This window comes from Colletotrichum fructicola (assembly GCF_000319635.2).
Source record: "Colletotrichum fructicola Nara gc5 chromosome Unknown KSG_Nara_v1_contig03, whole genome shotgun sequence".
Lineage (NCBI taxonomy): Eukaryota > Fungi > Ascomycota > Sordariomycetes > Glomerellales > Glomerellaceae > Colletotrichum > Colletotrichum fructicola.
The window spans coordinates 875645-892992 of NW_027094053.1; the positions used below are offsets into that span (position 1 = coordinate 875645).

Here is a 17348-nt window from a genome sequence, read left to right on the forward strand (position 1 = left end):
TCTTCGATACGCTGGACGGGAACATCTGTCGAATGTCCTTTTGCGGGCGACATCTGCGTGGGAACCACCGGAGCCAGCGCTTTCAAAATGGAGTCGGAGGTGATCAATTCACAATCGCATTTGGGTATCAATCGGGCTGAAAAATATCGCGTCAATTACCGAAGAGAAACCGTGTGTGCTCCACTCATCACAGGGTCCAGGTTCGCCCGAGATGTGAACGGAAGCGAAGCAGAGACTTTCGGGTGGGAAGACAACGTTCTGATCAAGTATCTATATGGGAACCTGCAATCTCGTAATTATACGCATATCTACAACAAGTATGGACAGAACATGCACACTGGATATGGCACTGGAGTCTACGTCTCATTCGCCCACAGAACCGACAACTACTGGACACCGATAGATGCGTTGGCCCTCGACCACAGGGATATCACACTGATGTTCATCGCACCCAACTCAGTCCTTCATCTGCAACCAAATGACGATCCTGTTTTTGGAGCCAATATTCCTGTGGATACTGAGGGTGGTACCACTTACTATCAACCCGACCGATACGTAAGCCCTATTGCTTGTGCCGACAGGCATGAGATTTGCAATCCCAATAACGGCATCTGCACTTCTCTGGTAGGGAGTGGCGAAATTATGTCTAGCGCGCGAGAAGAGCGTTTGGAGCTCGATCCGGTACAACTGGCAACTGTAGAGCGACTGTTATTCCATCTTTCGATATCATCATTCTACCATTTGATATGGACACGCACACAGAGCTTTCTCGAGGCACAAGAGTTGGTGGCGGAATTGACGCAGCTCAAATTGCCTTCCGACCAGTGGAAGAGGGAGATGGGACGCCTTTTCGCCGATGCTCTGTCCAAGCTACAGCACCAAGTGACGGAGTATGCCACGGGCCCCTCAATTGCTGTGCCAGGATCGATCTTCAAAGCTTGGAATGCCAGCGCAAACAGCTCGGAAGCCCAAGAGCAGGTACAAGTTGCACACGAAGCCATGTGTAAGTCTCAGATTACCAGGGATGCCCAGGGGACACTCAACTTTTCCATCTTGGGACTATCGCTTCTACTAGCAGTGGGATTCGTAATTATTGGACTGTCGTTTGTCCTGGAACCCACGACGATCTTTCTGCAGAAGAAATCAGGATACGGAGCGACAAAAGCTAAGAGATGGGAGCGAGATGAAAATCTGCAAGTCATGCGCATGCTGTTTGAGTTGAGATATGCGGGCAGATGGAAGGGAAGAACGGACTCTTTCCCAACTACTATATCGAAGGACCGATTCAGATATGATGCGGAGTATCTTGGAGAGGAGCAAATGTACCAGGAAATCCGGCACAATGCAGGCGGGGTCAAGTCTTGAGATGCGAGGAGAGGAGCATGAAATTTGGCTGCAGCACATAATCCAGGGCGTCAAGCCTTAAGTGTTGCTCTCAGTCGTGTTCACAATTTAGTAGCCACCAATTAACAATTTCAAGAAAGCGACCTCAGAGGAATTTGCTGGGAATGAATTTGATATCTAAAAACGCAGCGCTCAAACGACAATCATCCACGCTTAACAGGTGGAGTCCGGGGGCCCGTCAGTGCTACACTCGATGACGCCGTTCGCCAGCTTGACCGATCCTTCTCTCGTGACTAGGTTGTAGTTGTTAGCAACTTTGACTCGGTGGATAAACCAGTACGGGCTACGACTAGGGATGGCAGGGCAGTTTTGCAAGGCCCGTTGATGAAGGAGAGGAGCTGGCAAAGGCCAATCGTTTTCGGCCACATGAATGTACAATCAGTGGTAATAGGAACTTACTGCTGGGTGTTGTAATTACAGCGACCTCCTTGGGGCTGTTCTCAGGGTCGATGCAAGTTTTGAAGCGATATGTAAACTTTGTGCCTCCGGGAATGCCCAGCTCAGTCGGCCGGTTCTTGATAGCAAACTCAATATCGCCCTTCCTGATAGGCGAAGGAACTCCAGTGCCATAGCAGACTAGATCAACAGCCGAAGCGGCGCCAAGGAAGGACGCCATGGCGGCGAAAACGATTGAGGACTTCATGTTGTCGTTGATGTGAATGGGTATCAAGGTTCCAAAGCGAGAGTGGTGCGAAAGAGTGGCTGAGGTAGCTAACCGAGTTCACTGATTGTTGAGGCCGACATGCACGTCTTTAATAACTTCGACATTATTAACAATAGTAGGTCCGTAAGGTAAAGTCCTACGTAGAGACATCTCTTACGACGGGTCACGGTCCTCATTGCGGCCGTCGAAAAGTCAATGTCTTTGAGTCATGATTGCATTTCAGCGACTTGTAACCGCTTGGCACGCCGCGAACTCCACATCACTTTGCTCCCGCAACCGATGGGCCTATTTAGCCTCTGAGGGTAGGTATGGTCCAAGATCAGCGAGCGCTTTAGAATGAGGTCCGTAGTCACTGAGAATTGCCTCTAGCTGAGAGATGAGCATCGCAGAACCACTCTGGCTTTCTCGTCGAAGATTTAAGCCAGAGGAGCTGCACCAAACTACACGAAGTCACGTATCACGTATACTTACTACATGTGGGCGCGCTTGTGTCGGGATTTACGGATATTAAGAAAATTCAATTAAAATGATAGGAATTTCCCACGGTATGCTTTTCGTTGATCTTAGTCCTTCTCGTAGTCAAGTACGAGTAATGTGGTGGTAGTTGCACGCAACCCCTGAAGGTGTTAGAGTCCTTCCCCAGTTTCATTTTAACAGCCCCGACGGAGACTTTTGGGCGCCTTTGTATCTGACATTGGATGAACACGTCTCAGCCAATTTATTTGGACCCCAATCGTCCTGACTCTGTTGAGCTTATTGCCTGCCCACCACGGGTCGCATTGCGCACTGGCTGCGCATGGCTTCCCTGTCATAGCCACTCGGTTTTGTACTAAGGCTAAGCCCCCATGGTTGAGACGTCGCATGAATTTGTCGTTCCGTAAACCGCTCTACGGAAAGTTGACGGTGTCCGTCATATCGGACAGAAGTAGACCAGACAAGCTGCACAGAATCGAATTGGAGCTCTGGGTCAAGACCGGCTACTTTGCGCCTCATATCCCCCGTCCCTCTTCGCACAGGTTGAGGTAGTCCGACTACACATTGGCCAACTCAGTCTCCCTGTCTATGCCGTTTCATAGCCAAAGCTCTTCAGCGCCTCTAGAAGATGCTCATCTCAATGCCTGGTCCGTCAGCTGCCATTCAGCTACCGGCGGAGGCTTCAAGAAGTCGTCGTTCAAGCCCATATTGACAGGGAGTCTTACTTGCCTAGCGGATAACAGTCATCCTAGGTCTTAGAGTATTAACAATGTATTAATCCTATGATCCCTTACGTCCCTATCGTCTTTGTCGTCCCTGTTGTCCTTGTCGTCCCTATCGTCCCTGTTCCTATTGTCGTCGCTATCGTTTTCGTTTTTGTCCATATTGTCGTTCATACCTACTACCCGCCCGGATAGCCAGGAAAGAACGGTCCATGGAGCAGGTCGACGTACAGGTCGATATCGATGAGCTTCAACATGTCGTCTTGATGATTGATCCGGGATAGGCGTGATGAAAGATTGAGGCGTGAGGGGGATGTTCCTTTTCCTAGGGGACGTGCCATGAACGGCGGCTTGCCTGTCGTGGGTCAGCCGTTTCCTCGTCCAGTACACCGCCCATTCCATGTTGGTGCAGTACCGCTTTAACTTGGCATCGTCCCATTTCATCGTGGCCTCAGTCCGAAGGCGGGGAAGGTTGTAGTCGGGGACGCGGGTCACCACAATCGAGTTGGGAAAGACCGATCCATTCTCGTCCACCATGGGAAAAGACAACTGAGCGATCGAAAAATCAGCGAGAACCGTCGGGAAGACCGGCACGTCAGCGATGCGCTCGACTGGACGTTGCGCTGGTCGGGGTGCCATCATTTTTTCCTTGCCTGCGGCGTGTTTTTTGCTGCTGCCGGGGCATCCTCCGCCAACCAGCCAACGTGAACAGTGGTGTCAGCGAGGTGGCGCTCTCGAGTTGGGTTGGGTGGGTAGACCTGCGTGTTGGTATTTCAATCGCGAAATACTGCTTTGAAAACTGCGTCACGCGCCCTCTTGTAGCTCTGGTCGTCCGCCATAGTGTCACCGAGGCGGTTGACGCGCCAGAGGACGGGGAGCAAATCTTCCGCAATCCCGTTTTCGCGGTCGAGCAGATCGTTGTTGGACTGAGGCCGCCTTCGGATTGTTATGGAGACGAGCTGCATTTTGAGCTTGCAGCTTGACGCCCGCGTTTATATCAAGTCTTCTGTCCATCTTGTGGTCGTATGCATAATACGGGTCTGTGGTGTTGTTCTGGATTCGCTCGGCCTCGGCCTCCGCTTGCGTCAACGCGGGGAAGAGGGGTGGGGAGGCCGACGCAGCACCACTGGCAGGCATCGTATTACGTTGTGCTGATGAATTGTATGATAAGTGATGACAGATATCGCCCTTGCCGGCATCAAGCTTGAAGGTATGCTCCGCGAGGCTGAGGGTATCTTAGAAGAAGCAAAAGTCCTTAAACGAGACACGAATAATTGGGTACATTCTGGAAGGTTATCATTAGATGAATAGCAAAAAATACATATGATATTTCTGTCTATGAACCAGGAAGTGGGGGACTTGGTACCTTGACTGGTGCTGGAGCCTAAATTGAGGGAGGGGGCGGCCTGCTCCTATTAGTCTGTGTAAGAAAGTGGGCGAAAGGAGAACCCTCTCCTACGTATATTATATTTGATATGATGTCAATTGTTGATAGACCTTTCGTTAGGGTATTTGGCCATTCAGCGTACCTTATTCAGTGTCGGTGCAGACACTGGGTCCTCTTTCAACGTTCTGCAGCAGGGTACCTTAGTGCTACGACTTGTATAGATAGTTACTGGACTCTATGAACTCAGTAGCAATAAGCCTTTCAGTACAGAATAATACGAAGACAAGACAAAGTCTCTTGGTATTCCTCTCTATTCTGTACGTGCCTGTATGGAGTGGAGTGAACACCTTCAGATGTCATGCTAACTATTGCAAGGGTGCCTTTGATCCTCAAGATGGCTTCATCGCTGCCCATTCCGGATTAGTTCAGATACCTCCCAGTTTCTCCCAGCCGCCCAAGAAACAAAGACCAACCCCCAACCTCAATCTACCACACAAATTAGTAAACAGCAATCAAATAGCAACGGATGACCGGCTTACCACCGTCTCTTGATGCCCATCGCACCCTTATACTTGTGGTCGGTAGCTGCCTTTAAGGCGCGCTGAGCGTGGACCAGCTGCCCGTGAAGGAGACCAGCGCAAAGGCGAACGTGGACAAGCTCAGCCAAATCTTCTTCCTCAGGAATCGGATCCGTGTAGCAGTACTCCGTCAGGGGAATGTTCATTTGTCCCAGCGAGACATGCATTCTTGCAGCCAGGCGAGCAGGCGAGGCGACCGTCAATGAACGCCGCAGGAGATTTCGCACCCAGTAAACGGCCCAGGCCATATTGGCCCGGCCAACACGCTCAAGCTCGGCATCGTCTCACTGGAGGGTGCAGTTGTTCCTGAGGGTGGGGAGGTCGATATCGTCGTTGACTGTGCGCATAACAATATTGGCAGGAAAGACGGCACCATTACCGTCTACTATCGGGAAAGCAATCTGGTGGATCAGAAAATCGACGACAACCTTGATATAGACAGGCGCTCCTGCTAATCTCTTGGCATTGGACTTCGAAGGCGACGGCGAGGCGGCTGGGGAGCCATCGGAAGTGCGCTTGCAGTAAATGATTGCGTCTTGCGCGAGGTGGCCAATGAGAACGACAGTATCCTCAAACGCGCGATCGCGAGTTCGGTTGGGTGGTTTGGTCTTCCCGTTGGTATCCCACCCATCGACCACAGACGCGAACAGTTCCTTCCGTGCGATTTCGAAATTCTGTACCGAACCCAGTGCGTCGCCAAGGCGGTTCACCCGCCACAAGATCCCTATCAGGTCATCGGCGATTGCCTTCTCGGTGTCGAGCATGTCGTCATATGATTCAAGCTTCTAGATTGAATCCAGTCGGTGGACAGGCTGTGCGTCGCGATCGCTGACCAGTCGAGTGGGATGGCGATACCAAAGCGTGTTAGTGTGCCAGTGTCCATGCTCCTTTTCCTGTACATCTGTGGTTGGGGTTTTAAGATTTCTGTTCTCTTCGCCGATAGCCTGCAGCTGTTTACTTCACCTTTAATTTGTTCAGCTATTTTCGGGATAAGAACGCTTTTATCTCGCATCGTAGACCTACAAAACCCCGAGGGGTCTAAATTAGAGTCGTGGTGCCTGTATGGTGATGAATTTGAGTAAAAGAGCATCGTATTGAGATCAAGGTTCGGCTCGAGGAATTATGGAGATGATGTCATGTTAACCCCGGCCAATCTAGCCAATGAAGGGGCGCCGCGACGTGCGCAATTCTCCACCGGAGTAATCTGATTTAGATTCTTTCAGGGAGTGGTTTCTTTTTCTCGGGGCCGAGTTCTCAGAGATTTCCAACACCACGCGTGCCGAAAGAAACGTCCCGGCTTGAAAACTCAAATCGCACTTCAATTTGAAAAACCACGATGCCGCCGTCACGAATGCTGAGGAGGCTCGACGCGGACAGAAGGGCAACTCTTGCCGCTAGATACGGTGTCAGACGGCGTGCCGCTGTGTCCGGTGCCAACCGGCGCGTCAAAGCCAAGCCGTCCGGCGCGGCCGCTGCGCCGGCTGGCCGCCCCGCGACCGGCTCTACGCCTGGGATACCCCATTCATCCACCCCGAATAATGACAAGGTAGCATGTCCCATCTCGGTGACATCCGAGCCAGAACCCGGCCAGCAGACGTTGAGCCAGTCGTCTGCGCAAAACGCCGCCGCGGCGGTGTATTTTGACGCCGACGACTTCAGTGACGATGATGATCTCAGCTTCCAGCTAGCATCACCAGCACAGAGGAAGAAGCAAACCTCCACGCCGAAGACTACGAGAGCACCGCGACCAAAGGGACCCAAAGGCAAAGCTAGAGTGTGCTTCAGGCATGAGAAGCAGTGGCAAGAAGAACGCGACGAGTGGCTTGGCCATGCAACTAGAGAGATCAGCTTTTGGGACATGTTGACGCCGTGAGTTGTCTCTGCCTACAGCTTTAGTCATCCGGAGTGCCGGGCTATGCCAAAGTTGTAAGATCTCCATTATGCAAACCGGGACTGACTCTATCCCCAGGGCACACATGGACACACTTCTTTCCTTCACGGAAACTTGCGAACGGCTAACCAAGTTTTCCTTTACCTTACACGACGTCGACAGCGGCGCCACCAACTCGGCCGAGAAATTGACAGACGATGACATCGTCAAGATCGCCCAAGCCTGTCCCAAACTCAAAAATTCGATCTACCAGGCGCCTCGGGCCTCACGGAGAAGTCGTTCCTCGCGCTATGCGAGTATTGCCCTGATCTCACACATCTACACATCAGCAACGCTACAGGAGGCGGGGGGAATACCGGCCACGACAAGGTGTTCGAGGCGTTGACGGAATGTCCGGAGTTAGCACCGAAGCTGAAGGAGCTCCGTATCGCGGACAGTAACTTTACGAAGAAAGTGCTCCGGGTGTTTTCAAAGGCACGGCCAAAGGTTCACATCATCCTAATGTCAGTCAGTGAGATCAAGAAATGGGGTGATTGGGAGATAGAACGCTATCAGTCTGAGTGGTGGAGAGGGAAGTGCCAGGACATGGATGGGGTGGCCAAGAGGGAACAGCGGAGATTTGACAGGAGCATGGGTTTTTAGTGAACGATACTGCGTTAGTAGTGTCATCGTTATGGTGTCCAAAAGAGTTTTGCTAGCTGGGCGGATACTTAGCCGGGCCGACCAATACCCATAAGCAGTTGGACTTCTTATTGCTTTGTACTAGGTACTCTTGTGAAATCCCCTGTCAAAATTATCTTCGCCGCTGTCGTCGTTGTTGTCTTCTTTGTTACTATTGCTGTTGTCCTATCACCAGTGTACGCCTGATTATGAGACAATACTAAAATGCTATCTCTGCACGTACATGTAGCATACGTAACGACTTTGAGGAGGAAGGAAATTCGGCTTCCACGTGGTTGTATAGCTTGAAACAGATAGCCTATGTACAGATATTGGAAGGCATCGCGGAACGCAGGCTTTCTCCATCTACCAATTGAGTGGCAACCTTCTGAGAGTCTCAATGGTATGAGCAACTTTGTGCGAAACCCGGATCGCACCGTTCGTATTTCAGTTCCATGAGCTTGCTGCAGTCTTCTGGCTTAGGTTGTAGCAGCACGGAACCCTCTCAACTTCTTAGCAACAGATATGAATCTCTCAGCATAGGTCACGATACACGACACGCCATTGTTAGTAGGTATAACACGGCTCGCCTCTATACGGCAGGGGCATTTCTGTATTTCAAAGTTGAAATCCATCCGTCCTTTGGGCACCTAAAATGAGAATGATTGGCTCGTAAAGGTCGACCAAACATAGTCGGTCTACCCTTGGCAACGAAGATTCAGCTTTGCATAAGTGGGCCACGGCACTTCAGTCCGCACACCCTGGCGGACAACAAACGTCTCCGATAGCCTCAAGATCATTATAAACATGAAGTTGCTCTCCTCTTCATCGGGCAAATTGAGAAACATAACTCATACCCTCTCCTCACTATTGAGTTTCAGCCTGTGCATTCATCTCACCTACCAAACACCATCATGTCTGCAGTATCATCACATGCACCAATCATGGAACACTCTCCCATCTCGCCCGAAGACATTTTATTCTTCCAGCAGGCCATCGCCCTCGCCGACCAAACTCTCAAACTCTCCTCTGTCGAGCCCCTTTGCCCAGCTACGAAGGAGAAGGCCAAGGACCTCAAGGAATCCGCCCACGAAGGCCCATTCCCAGACTCCAGAACAAACGAGCGCTACACCGCAGACGACTATCGCTGCAATGTGCGTAATCACACGAGAGATCTACTGGGGTATTTCAAAGACGAAGCTAAGTTCCACGATCTCATCGCCGAGCTGTGCCAAATCTTCCGGGAGCATTATGTCCTAAAGTACATGGACTGTCATATGGACGACTTGCCAGTGGCGCTCCACAAGCTGTGCGGCGTTAGAAGTGATAGTCACTGCGTGGATTACATCCGCACGCGAACGAATCAACCTGGGATGAGCTCTTGCGGGGAATGGAGGAGGAAGCATTACTCATGTCAAACTATGAGTCCGCGCTGAGGGAGCGTGAGCGTGAGTTGGAAAGGAAGCAAAAGCGGGAGTTGGAAAGGGGGCAGAGGTCGACTCCTAGAAGTTGGAAATCCACGTGCGTGAATCTTAGCGTTCAAGCAGTGGAGCCGTGGGATTCGACTGCACCTGGGCCGTGGGATTTCCTAGCGTCTGGAATACAATTCTCGGAGCTATGTGGTTCATTCGCACCTGTATCATGGGACTCGTCAGCGCCTGGGCCGTGGGATCCAACAGTGCCTGAACCCGAGGATCCAACATCAACGGGTTTATGTGATTCGATATCACTTGAGGCTTCGGATTTACCAGCGCCCGGGCTTTTGAGTTTAGCTGAGGACCGGGACCTGATGGCTAGAAAACGGAATTCGATACTGCCTCTCGCACAACAGCCAACGTCAATCAATGCAGTACCGACGACCGGATCCTGGGAAACAAACGAGGACCCTGAACCAGCTCATATCGAGCAGGATCCCGCCTCATCTCCCGTTCCGGAGCCAAGCCCCCTTCCCGTTCGTCCTCTCACCCCATCAACAGACACCATCAAAAGGATCGCACACCTGTTCTGCGAAGATGGATGGACTGACAGAGAGTACGGACAAGAGCGTGCTGACTTCCTCCAAATCCTCAAGGAAAACACGCCCAGCGGCCGCAGGCAAAGGGACTTCAACCGCTACACGGACAAGCTCTTGCGTGGAGAGTACAACGCAATGGCCGGCCACCTCCGCCGCGACAGGAACCTTCTCACGACAAGGCTGCACCGCGCGGAAGACGCGAGCTTGCGGTCTATTTTAAGCGACGCGGTCGACAAGAAGGAGAAATCCCTGTTCTTGGTGAACAAGTACATATTCAATGGTTACGATGACCCGTTCTGGAGGGTGTACCCGACAAAGGAGGCGGTAGAGATGAGCGTGTTCCAGGATTACTGGGAGCAGAGACCCAGACGTCGCACTGACGCTGAAGATGACCCCTTTGGCATACCTGATATGGGTCTCGGGCCATTTGATTGGTGAGCAACGTGTGGGGATTACGCCGGACGAGATTCTTTCGTGTGGCTGGGAAACTCGGTAGTTACGAGTACGAAGACCATGGCTTTCAATATGAGTACAGGCATCATTGGCAAGTCATCGTGCCTTGGAGAGGTGAAGGCCGGGTCTTCCAGGTCAGTTCTGAGGCATGAAGCGAGTTGAATGTTGGTCCCGGAGTTTGTCGGTGGCAAGCGGTAGATCAAGTTCACGTATCAACATGTTTTTCTCTTTAAGTTCTGTTTCTCTGAAGTTCTTGGTTCTAAGGGCCATCTAGCTGCCACAGACACCATGGTACTGATGGTTGGCGCCCATTCTAAAGATATAGGCCTGTAGCCCGTTCATATCATCTTCCCTTCAGTCACAATAGTCCGAACAAAGGTCAAACTCGACGATAGATGTGAGATCCTCTTGATCCCGTGACAGGATAGGTTGAGTTTGGTTTCGGGGGTCGACGTCAGTGTTGCGGATGCCCTGGCCGCAAGCAAACCGTGTGATGAGGCGACCTTCGCGCCTGAGCTCGGGCGCCTGAGCTCGGCCTCGTCCATGTTCATGACGCACTCATTGCGAGCTCTATTGACATCGGAAAGGTATTCGGGAGTGTAGAGGATATCGGTGCCGTCAGGGAGTTGAAAGCCCCTCAAGTCAACCTTGGGAAACTCAACTGTGTGGGAAACCGCGATGTTTTTGGGCCTGATGTAGACCGGTGCGTCGACTCGGCGTTCGTCACGCGCCATTTCTGGAGGCGTATCGTTGACCAGGTGGCCGACCGGCACCTTGACGAGAGAATAATCGCGGGTTTGGTGGTTTTTAGAAGGTGCGGCCGTTTTGTCGTTTGAGTTCCAGTTGTGGAAGACAAGTCCCCAAACCAACTGGCGGGCTTGCTCTTGGTCGATGCCGTCGTTGTCGAGGTTCTGCATAATTCGGTTTCTGTCCCAGAGCAGGCGGATCAGATCGTCGCCCAACCTTTGCTCCCCGGGCGTTAAGTGCGTATATGATGCAACCAACTAGGCCGAATTCAGGCGGTAACGAGGTTTCAAGTTCTGTTTGGACCGGTTAGGCGGGTTCGTAGCCGTGCTGGAGTGGTATGTCAATATGTTGTTGGAAAAAGCCAGAAAAACAAATGAAGTGTCGTGAAGGACGACAAGGACGACAAGGACGACAGCAAACACCAAACGAGGGCAGGAAGAACCGTGGCCATGGCCTCGTATTCGCTCCTGCTGGTGCCGATGGGCGCTTCTAGGAAGGAGCGATGTTCTCAAGATGGAAAGAGTGGATGGGAGGACTTAGTCCTTATTCTTCCTTCCCTTAGTTGTGCTGTTATCCTTAGGCTCTATCGTTCCTGCCCACGTCTTTTCTCTTATCCCCGTCGTACTCGTCGTCCTCGTCGTCTGCGTCCTTGTTCTTGATGCCCTTGTTTTTTTATGCCCTTATTGTTGATGTCTTTGTTCTCGTCTTTCGTCGTTCCTATCTCTTGTACCCGAGGTAATCCTGATGTATATATCCTCTCCATACGACTGTTTACGAAGCCGTCTCAAGCAAACTTACAAAACGCCGATGTCATCACCGCAGAGACTGTCGACTCTACCGATGCCACCACTCCCAACCACCGAAGTCCGACACTGCCCGTCAGTCGGAGACAACGCTGTGCAGATAGCTATTTACAATAATACCACCAACTTTGTGAACCAACTCCTGGGAGGCACCCGGGTCCTCAGCAATGGCACACGCGATGCAGCCAACATGGTGATCGAGCATGCTGCAAGGGGCCATAACCTCGTAGCTACAGGCACGATTGAGTCTGTTAGCGAGGCAGCTCGGTTTACATCACATGCCCGTACGCGTCTAGAAGCCTATCTACAATTACAAGACAACAACAATGCTCTACTGCGAGAGCGGGACCAAATACGGCAGAGGGCCTTAGTGGACGGCTATGGAGACTACCTCAGCCGCCTTCTCCGGTGCATTCGGTCTGAGCTCCGACGGGATGTTGCGAGTGTGGCCTGCCCTACAGACATCACGAGCGCTACCACACCTCATGACCTTTTTACAAAAGGCAACTGGGGCAAGATCTCGGAGTTGGTGGATAGCGAAGAACGCGCAGCCATGATGTGGGAGCTCGATCCCAGCGAGGACAAGGGCGCTTGCCCCGGCAAAGCCATGATGCAGTACTTGACCAACGTGGCATGGCAGTTCGGGCAGAACTCCGATCCTTCGCTCCGAGGAGAGCAGCTGGAGTTTATTATACGGTCATATGGTAAAGTGTGAAAGAGCGCACACCGACCTACAGCCCCTCCTCAAGAAGCGAGATTGGAAAGGCTTGTACAACATGCTTTGGGCAGCGGACGGCGCCATCGACGGGGCCTTTCGAAGGGGCGCGGAGGACGATGCACGAGCTGCCTTACACTACGCGGTGAAGTTTTCCTACGACTTTTACCTAACCATGAGAGGGTACAACGTCTTACCAACATAGAACGCAAATGACGAGCATGGCCGACTCTTGAACTTATGCCGAGCGACGTCAACAGGCCCACGCGAACCTGGAGCCGCGACAGTCCAGCTGAGACGATCACAACATACCCTCCGCGTCGAGCAGTCCTCCCAACGCCGCCCCAAACGGGAACACCCATCCACCTTGCCATACACCTGCTCCCGGTGGCTCAGACTACAGCGCCGAGAACGGTGTCATTGAAAACACCACTACCTATGCTGATAGACTAATTTTTAGGTCTCAGGCGATCAGCGATGGTACATGGGTTGCTGCCGCAATCCTCAAGGAGCAGGCAGAGTCGGGACAGCGCGAGCTCGCGAATGGGACACCTGCAGGTATAACGCGCAGGGGGCTATCCGATTTATCCAACGTGCACACACGAGGCTAGAGTCCTACCTAGCACTCAAGGACACGAACGCCCAGCTAGCAGCCTCCCATGCAATAGCAATCCAAGAACGCAATGACTTGCAGCGACAGCTATATCAGCGAAACCACGTCGCCGCAATCGATGCATACGCCGACTATGTCGGCCGGCTTCTCCGTGCGGTCCGGAACAGGGTGCGGACGGCCGTCCGCAACAAGCAAATATTGCCAAAGATTGCAAAGGCCGGGCCCCCACATGCCGACTTCCTGGCTAGGGGCATGGCGGCCCGCCGGCGAAAAGAGGCGGTGGCAATCGCGAAGTAAGCTGTCGACACGAGCGTTGAGAAGGGCGCCAGGCCCAAACCTGATATGTTAAAGTATTTAAGCGATGTGAGCTGGCAGCATGGTCAGAATTTCAACGAACCCCTACGGGGAGAGACACTTGCGTGGATGGTAAAAGCCTACAGGGCCCGATGCGCGAGAGCCCGGTCGAAATTCGAGCCGCTCGTCAAGATGAAGGATTGGGCCGGGCTACACAATTTGATTCAGAGCGCACACGGCGCAGTGCCTACAACATTCAGTGGACCTACTGACCGAATGGTTTTGGAAGCGCTTTCTTCTGCAACCAGTTTCTGTCAACAGTGGTACTTTCTGCGGCCAACGCGCCGCAACAACAATCAGCGGCACCTCCCCGCCAAACACGCCACGGATGAGGCCGACCGCTTGTCGAGTCGTGGGACGGGGGAGGTGGAGCAGCAGCACCATCGACGACGACGTACAACGAGAACGAGGAGGTAGAAGAGGTGAAAGAGGCGGAGGATGAGGATGAGGACGAGGACGAGGACGGAGAACGAGGACGACGACGGACGAGAACAGGGACAAGGATGATGATAATGACGGAGATCATGGCAATGGCAGCCACAGTGACAGACAGACGTAGAAGCAGCAGAAGACGTACTTAATATCACACACAAGTAGGTAACTCAACTTAGCTTAAAGATATGTGTACGGCCCTGTATCATCATTCTCGAGTAGCCAGATGAAGTCGTGACAATATGATTTCCAGATTTCAGCTTATCCAGGCTGCTGGCATAAAGGCCTTCAGAAACGCCGTGAACTTCACTTCATCCGTTGAGGTTCCCAAAATCATCATGAAAAGATCAACAAAATGATGTTGTGAGAAACGCAAAAATGTGTCCCGACCTACCCAGGGATCGAACCTAGAATCTTCAGAGTATGACTTGGAGCAGCCGAAATCTGACGCGATGCCATTTCGCCAGCAGGCCAATTGGATGCGATTTTGGGCGAGGTTTGGGGCTCATATACGGCGGGCAGGGATCCGCTGGCTTTGTCTTAGTGGTCGTGCGGGGCGCAGAGGCACCTACCCTTACAGGTGCGGGCAGTCTGGGGAACCTGTCATGCTGTGCTGTTAGTGGGTAGATGATATCGGGACATGTTGGCGGGAGAGAACGAGGTGGACTTGATTTGACATGGAACACGACTGTGAATTCTGTGCTGGCAGAATTTGGGGAGGAAAATTAGCTGCGGGCAGGCAGTCAAGCTCAATCCAGTGATGGACTGAGTCTGAACGAGCGCTAAAGTTGGGGCAGTTCTGTGTGTGTTTGGTTCACAGGGGGCATCTAACTTGATGGCATCAAATGCAACCTCTGAAAACTCCTACGAAATTTGGTCGGAAGAGAAAAACCTCGCCTAGATGCCGCCATCTATGCAAGTATGTTGAATACGGGGTCGTCATAGTAGGGGAGAGTTTTCGGAACGCCCACCGTGTACCCGACGACCCCTCCACTATCCGACGAACGCCTTTCGGCCCCGCTTCGAGGGATTGTTTGTCGATGATTTGTGCCGCTGGAACTGAATTTCGGACGAATTTTCGGTTTTCCGTCTTCGCCGAATTGTTGAAGTATATCTTAAAGTGGTAGGGATATCTAGTGCGAAGTCTGCCCATGCAAAATCACAGTACCCTTTCCCTTTCGTCGCTGTTAAGCCAAGCTGCTGCAAGTTAATATGCCGACCAACAGAGCTGCCTGGCTCACCGAGCCAAAGTCATATCCCTTCCAAATTAAGGATGCCCCGTTTCCTACGGCGGGACCGGGAGAGGTGGTTATTAGGAATGTTGTCACTGCTTTAGTGAGTTGCGCTTCTTCACTGGTCCATTGCGCAAGGTTCCGGCTAATGTGAGGGCAGAACCCCGCCGAGTGGAAAATACAGTAAGACTGCACGCAACAGCACGTGAAACGGAAGGCTGATTATAGATCAGAGATCTCGGAGTGATTGTTCAGAAATATCCAACCATCTTAGGAGCGGATGCAGCTGGATATATCGAAGATGTTGGCGAGGGTGTTACTCATCTACAAAAGGGCCAGCGGGTGATAGGGTACCTCCACAATCCAAATTATCCTATGAGCCACGACTTCGTCAGTCGATGATCACTGATCACTGAATGTAGATATTGCACCGGCCTTGGCCTTCAAAACCACGAGTTCGGAACCTTTCAGTTGTACAGCAAAGCCGCTGCGAACCTCGTCTCCCCGATCCCCGACGACATGAGCTTTGAGGCGGGATCGGTGCTCCCGCTCGCCATCGCAACTGCTTCCGTCGGTCTTTACAAGCAGAAGTATCTCGGTCTGCCGTTACCTAGCTTAACGCCAGCGCCCACGGGCAAGACGCTGCTTGTATGGGGCGGAGCATCATCAGTCGGCGGAACGGCGGTGCAGCTTGCGGTTGCATCGGGATTGAGGGTCATCACGACGGCTTCGAAAGCCAATTTTGAAAAGGTCAAAGAGTTAGGAGCTGACACCGTTCTCGACTACCACTCTGCAACTATCGTCGATGATGCCATTAGGGTGTTGTCGGGGACCGACCTTGCGGGGGTGTACGATGCGATCTCCTCTCCTCAGTCCCTGCAGCCCATCGGCGCTATTCTGGACAAGCTTGGCCCGCATAAGGTGGTGGCGGTGCTGCCTGTTGAGGGCGACTTTGGGAAGAATGCGCTCATGTCATTTGGTAAGTCACTCTGGAAAGCTCCCAGCAAAAGTCTGACAACTTTCACAGAGACTGCATTTCAAATCACCGAGAACCCTGACGAAGTCGGTGATCCGGTCTGGAGGGATTTCGTACCCGGAACGCTCAAGAACGGTCAACTGAAGCCCAAGCCGGATCCCGAAGTGGTGGGAAAGGGGCTGGAGTCGATTCAGGCTGGGCTTGAGCGGCTCAAGAAAGGGGTCTCTGCGACGAAGCTGGTGATTCAGTATTGAGGTGGGGCTCGTCTGAGGAGGAAATATCTGTGTGTATCTTATGCAGTAAGTTTGAAATGCCAAAAGATTAAATCTTCAAACGGGTTTGCAGGATTCTGTCTGTGCCGTGCATGCATGCATGCTTCGGGATGCAGTCAGCTGGATCAGCTGGTCCTCCATCAGTGCTCTGAACACCGTCGGTGAAGACTTCACCTTGTGCTCACCTTGAGCTCACCTTGATCATTGCGCACGTGCCAATGATCGATGCGAAAAACAGGCGGCGGGATTGGCTCGGAAGGCACCGACCGACATCGAAAACCGGAAATAACTGGGGCAGGTGAGGCCGGACTTCGGCTGTTCTGTTGATCCATAACGTCACGCCGCATTCATCCAGATCCGTGCGCATGCCCCACCATGACGCTATCCTCCTTGCAGTTAGCGCCATGACAGCTTGCCTGCAGGCAGCACCAAAGACGGGCAAGAGCTGGGTGGGCAGGGTCCAGACTCCCTCCGAGGAAGCCGGCAGCGCCGCAGTCGCAGTCGCAGACAGGAGTCGCAGTCCAGGTCCAGGCTGCCAAGGCAGCAAGCAGTACAGCGTCACCACCAGCGAACGGGAAGGCAGCACCACCACCCGTCGGGTCGGATGGTTGGAGGGGTTCTTGACTCCTTCCCCGTCCATAAGTATTCGGCGCCCAAAATCAAGCCGGCGGACGGAGCCTGAACCTGCCTGCGCTGCGCTCGGCCGCCTCGGTTCCAGACATGGAAGCCATGACCATGACCAGACGATGACCAGACGATGACCAGACCAAACCCATGACTCTCGCCAGCGTCGCTATCGTTCCATGTTCCATGCGGATGTCTCTGCCATCGTCCGTCTTTTGTTTCCTCCTCACCTTACCAAGTACTTTTAAGTTTGCCGTTGCCTAACCGCAGGTACCTTAACTACCTTTACCTATCTGACCTTACCTTATTGTACTCTTCCCGACCTGAAGACGA

The 17348-nt window shown here is 52.5% G+C and overlaps 9 protein-coding genes across 9 annotated transcripts; 5 read left to right on the top strand and 4 right to left on the bottom strand.

The window, feature by feature from the left end:
- Window positions 1-87: 87 nt before the first annotated feature.
- On the top strand, window positions 88-1365 carry CGGC5_v005028 (uncharacterized protein; the record flags this gene model as incomplete). Its single annotated transcript, XM_032031156.2, has 1 exon — window positions 88-1365. The coding sequence occupies one exon, from the start codon at window positions 88-90 to the stop codon at window positions 1363-1365; it is 1278 nt and encodes a 425-aa protein (XP_031893081.2).
- Window positions 1366-1557: 192 nt separating this feature from the next.
- Window positions 1558-2047, bottom strand: CGGC5_v005029 (uncharacterized protein; the record flags this gene model as incomplete). The annotated part of the gene is made up of 2 exons (XM_032031167.1): window positions 1558-1637; window positions 1804-2047. 2 exons carry the CDS (start codon window positions 2045-2047, stop codon window positions 1558-1560), a joined length of 324 nt encoding a protein of 107 aa, XP_031893082.1.
- A 1132-nt stretch (window positions 2048-3179) lies between these two features.
- Window positions 3180-4229, bottom strand: CGGC5_v005030 (uncharacterized protein; the record flags this gene model as incomplete). Its single annotated transcript, XM_066151383.1, has 4 exons — window positions 3180-3186; window positions 3268-3290; window positions 3337-3813; window positions 4053-4229. The coding sequence occupies 4 exons, from the start codon at window positions 4227-4229 to the stop codon at window positions 3180-3182; spliced, it is 684 nt and encodes a 227-aa protein (XP_066009000.1).
- Window positions 4230-5132: 903 nt separating this feature from the next.
- On the bottom strand, window positions 5133-5993 carry CGGC5_v005031 (uncharacterized protein; the record flags this gene model as incomplete). The annotated part of the gene is made up of 3 exons (XM_066151384.1): window positions 5133-5137; window positions 5191-5216; window positions 5518-5993. 3 exons carry the CDS (start codon window positions 5991-5993, stop codon window positions 5133-5135), a joined length of 507 nt encoding a protein of 168 aa, XP_066008999.1.
- Window positions 5994-6565: 572 nt separating this feature from the next.
- On the top strand, window positions 6566-7505 carry CGGC5_v005032 (uncharacterized protein; the record flags this gene model as incomplete). Its single annotated transcript, XM_032031201.1, has 2 exons — window positions 6566-7098; window positions 7199-7505. 2 exons carry the CDS (start codon window positions 6566-6568, stop codon window positions 7503-7505), a joined length of 840 nt encoding a protein of 279 aa, XP_031893441.1.
- Window positions 7506-8724: 1219 nt separating this feature from the next.
- Window positions 8725-10232, top strand: CGGC5_v005033 (uncharacterized protein; the record flags this gene model as incomplete). The annotated part of the gene is made up of 2 exons (XM_032031212.1): window positions 8725-9041; window positions 9770-10232. 2 exons carry the CDS (start codon window positions 8725-8727, stop codon window positions 10230-10232), a joined length of 780 nt encoding a protein of 259 aa, XP_031893440.1.
- Window positions 10233-10585: 353 nt separating this feature from the next.
- Window positions 10586-11164, bottom strand: CGGC5_v005034 (uncharacterized protein; the record flags this gene model as incomplete). Its single annotated transcript, XM_032031223.1, has 1 exon — window positions 10586-11164. The coding sequence occupies one exon, from the start codon at window positions 11162-11164 to the stop codon at window positions 10586-10588; it is 579 nt and encodes a 192-aa protein (XP_031893439.1).
- Window positions 11165-12350: 1186 nt separating this feature from the next.
- Window positions 12351-13422, top strand: CGGC5_v005035 (uncharacterized protein; the record flags this gene model as incomplete). The annotated part of the gene is made up of 4 exons (XM_032031234.2): window positions 12351-12501; window positions 12587-12695; window positions 12973-13070; window positions 13124-13422. 4 exons carry the CDS (start codon window positions 12351-12353, stop codon window positions 13420-13422), a joined length of 657 nt encoding a protein of 218 aa, XP_031893438.2.
- Window positions 13423-15123: 1701 nt separating this feature from the next.
- orsE (Dehydrogenase orsE) lies at window positions 15124-16373 on the top strand (the record flags this gene model as incomplete). The annotated part of the gene is made up of 4 exons (XM_066151385.1): window positions 15124-15246; window positions 15304-15326; window positions 15566-16122; window positions 16171-16373. The coding sequence occupies 4 exons, from the start codon at window positions 15124-15126 to the stop codon at window positions 16371-16373; spliced, it is 906 nt and encodes a 301-aa protein (XP_066008998.1).
- Window positions 16374-17348: the final 975 nt, after the last annotated feature.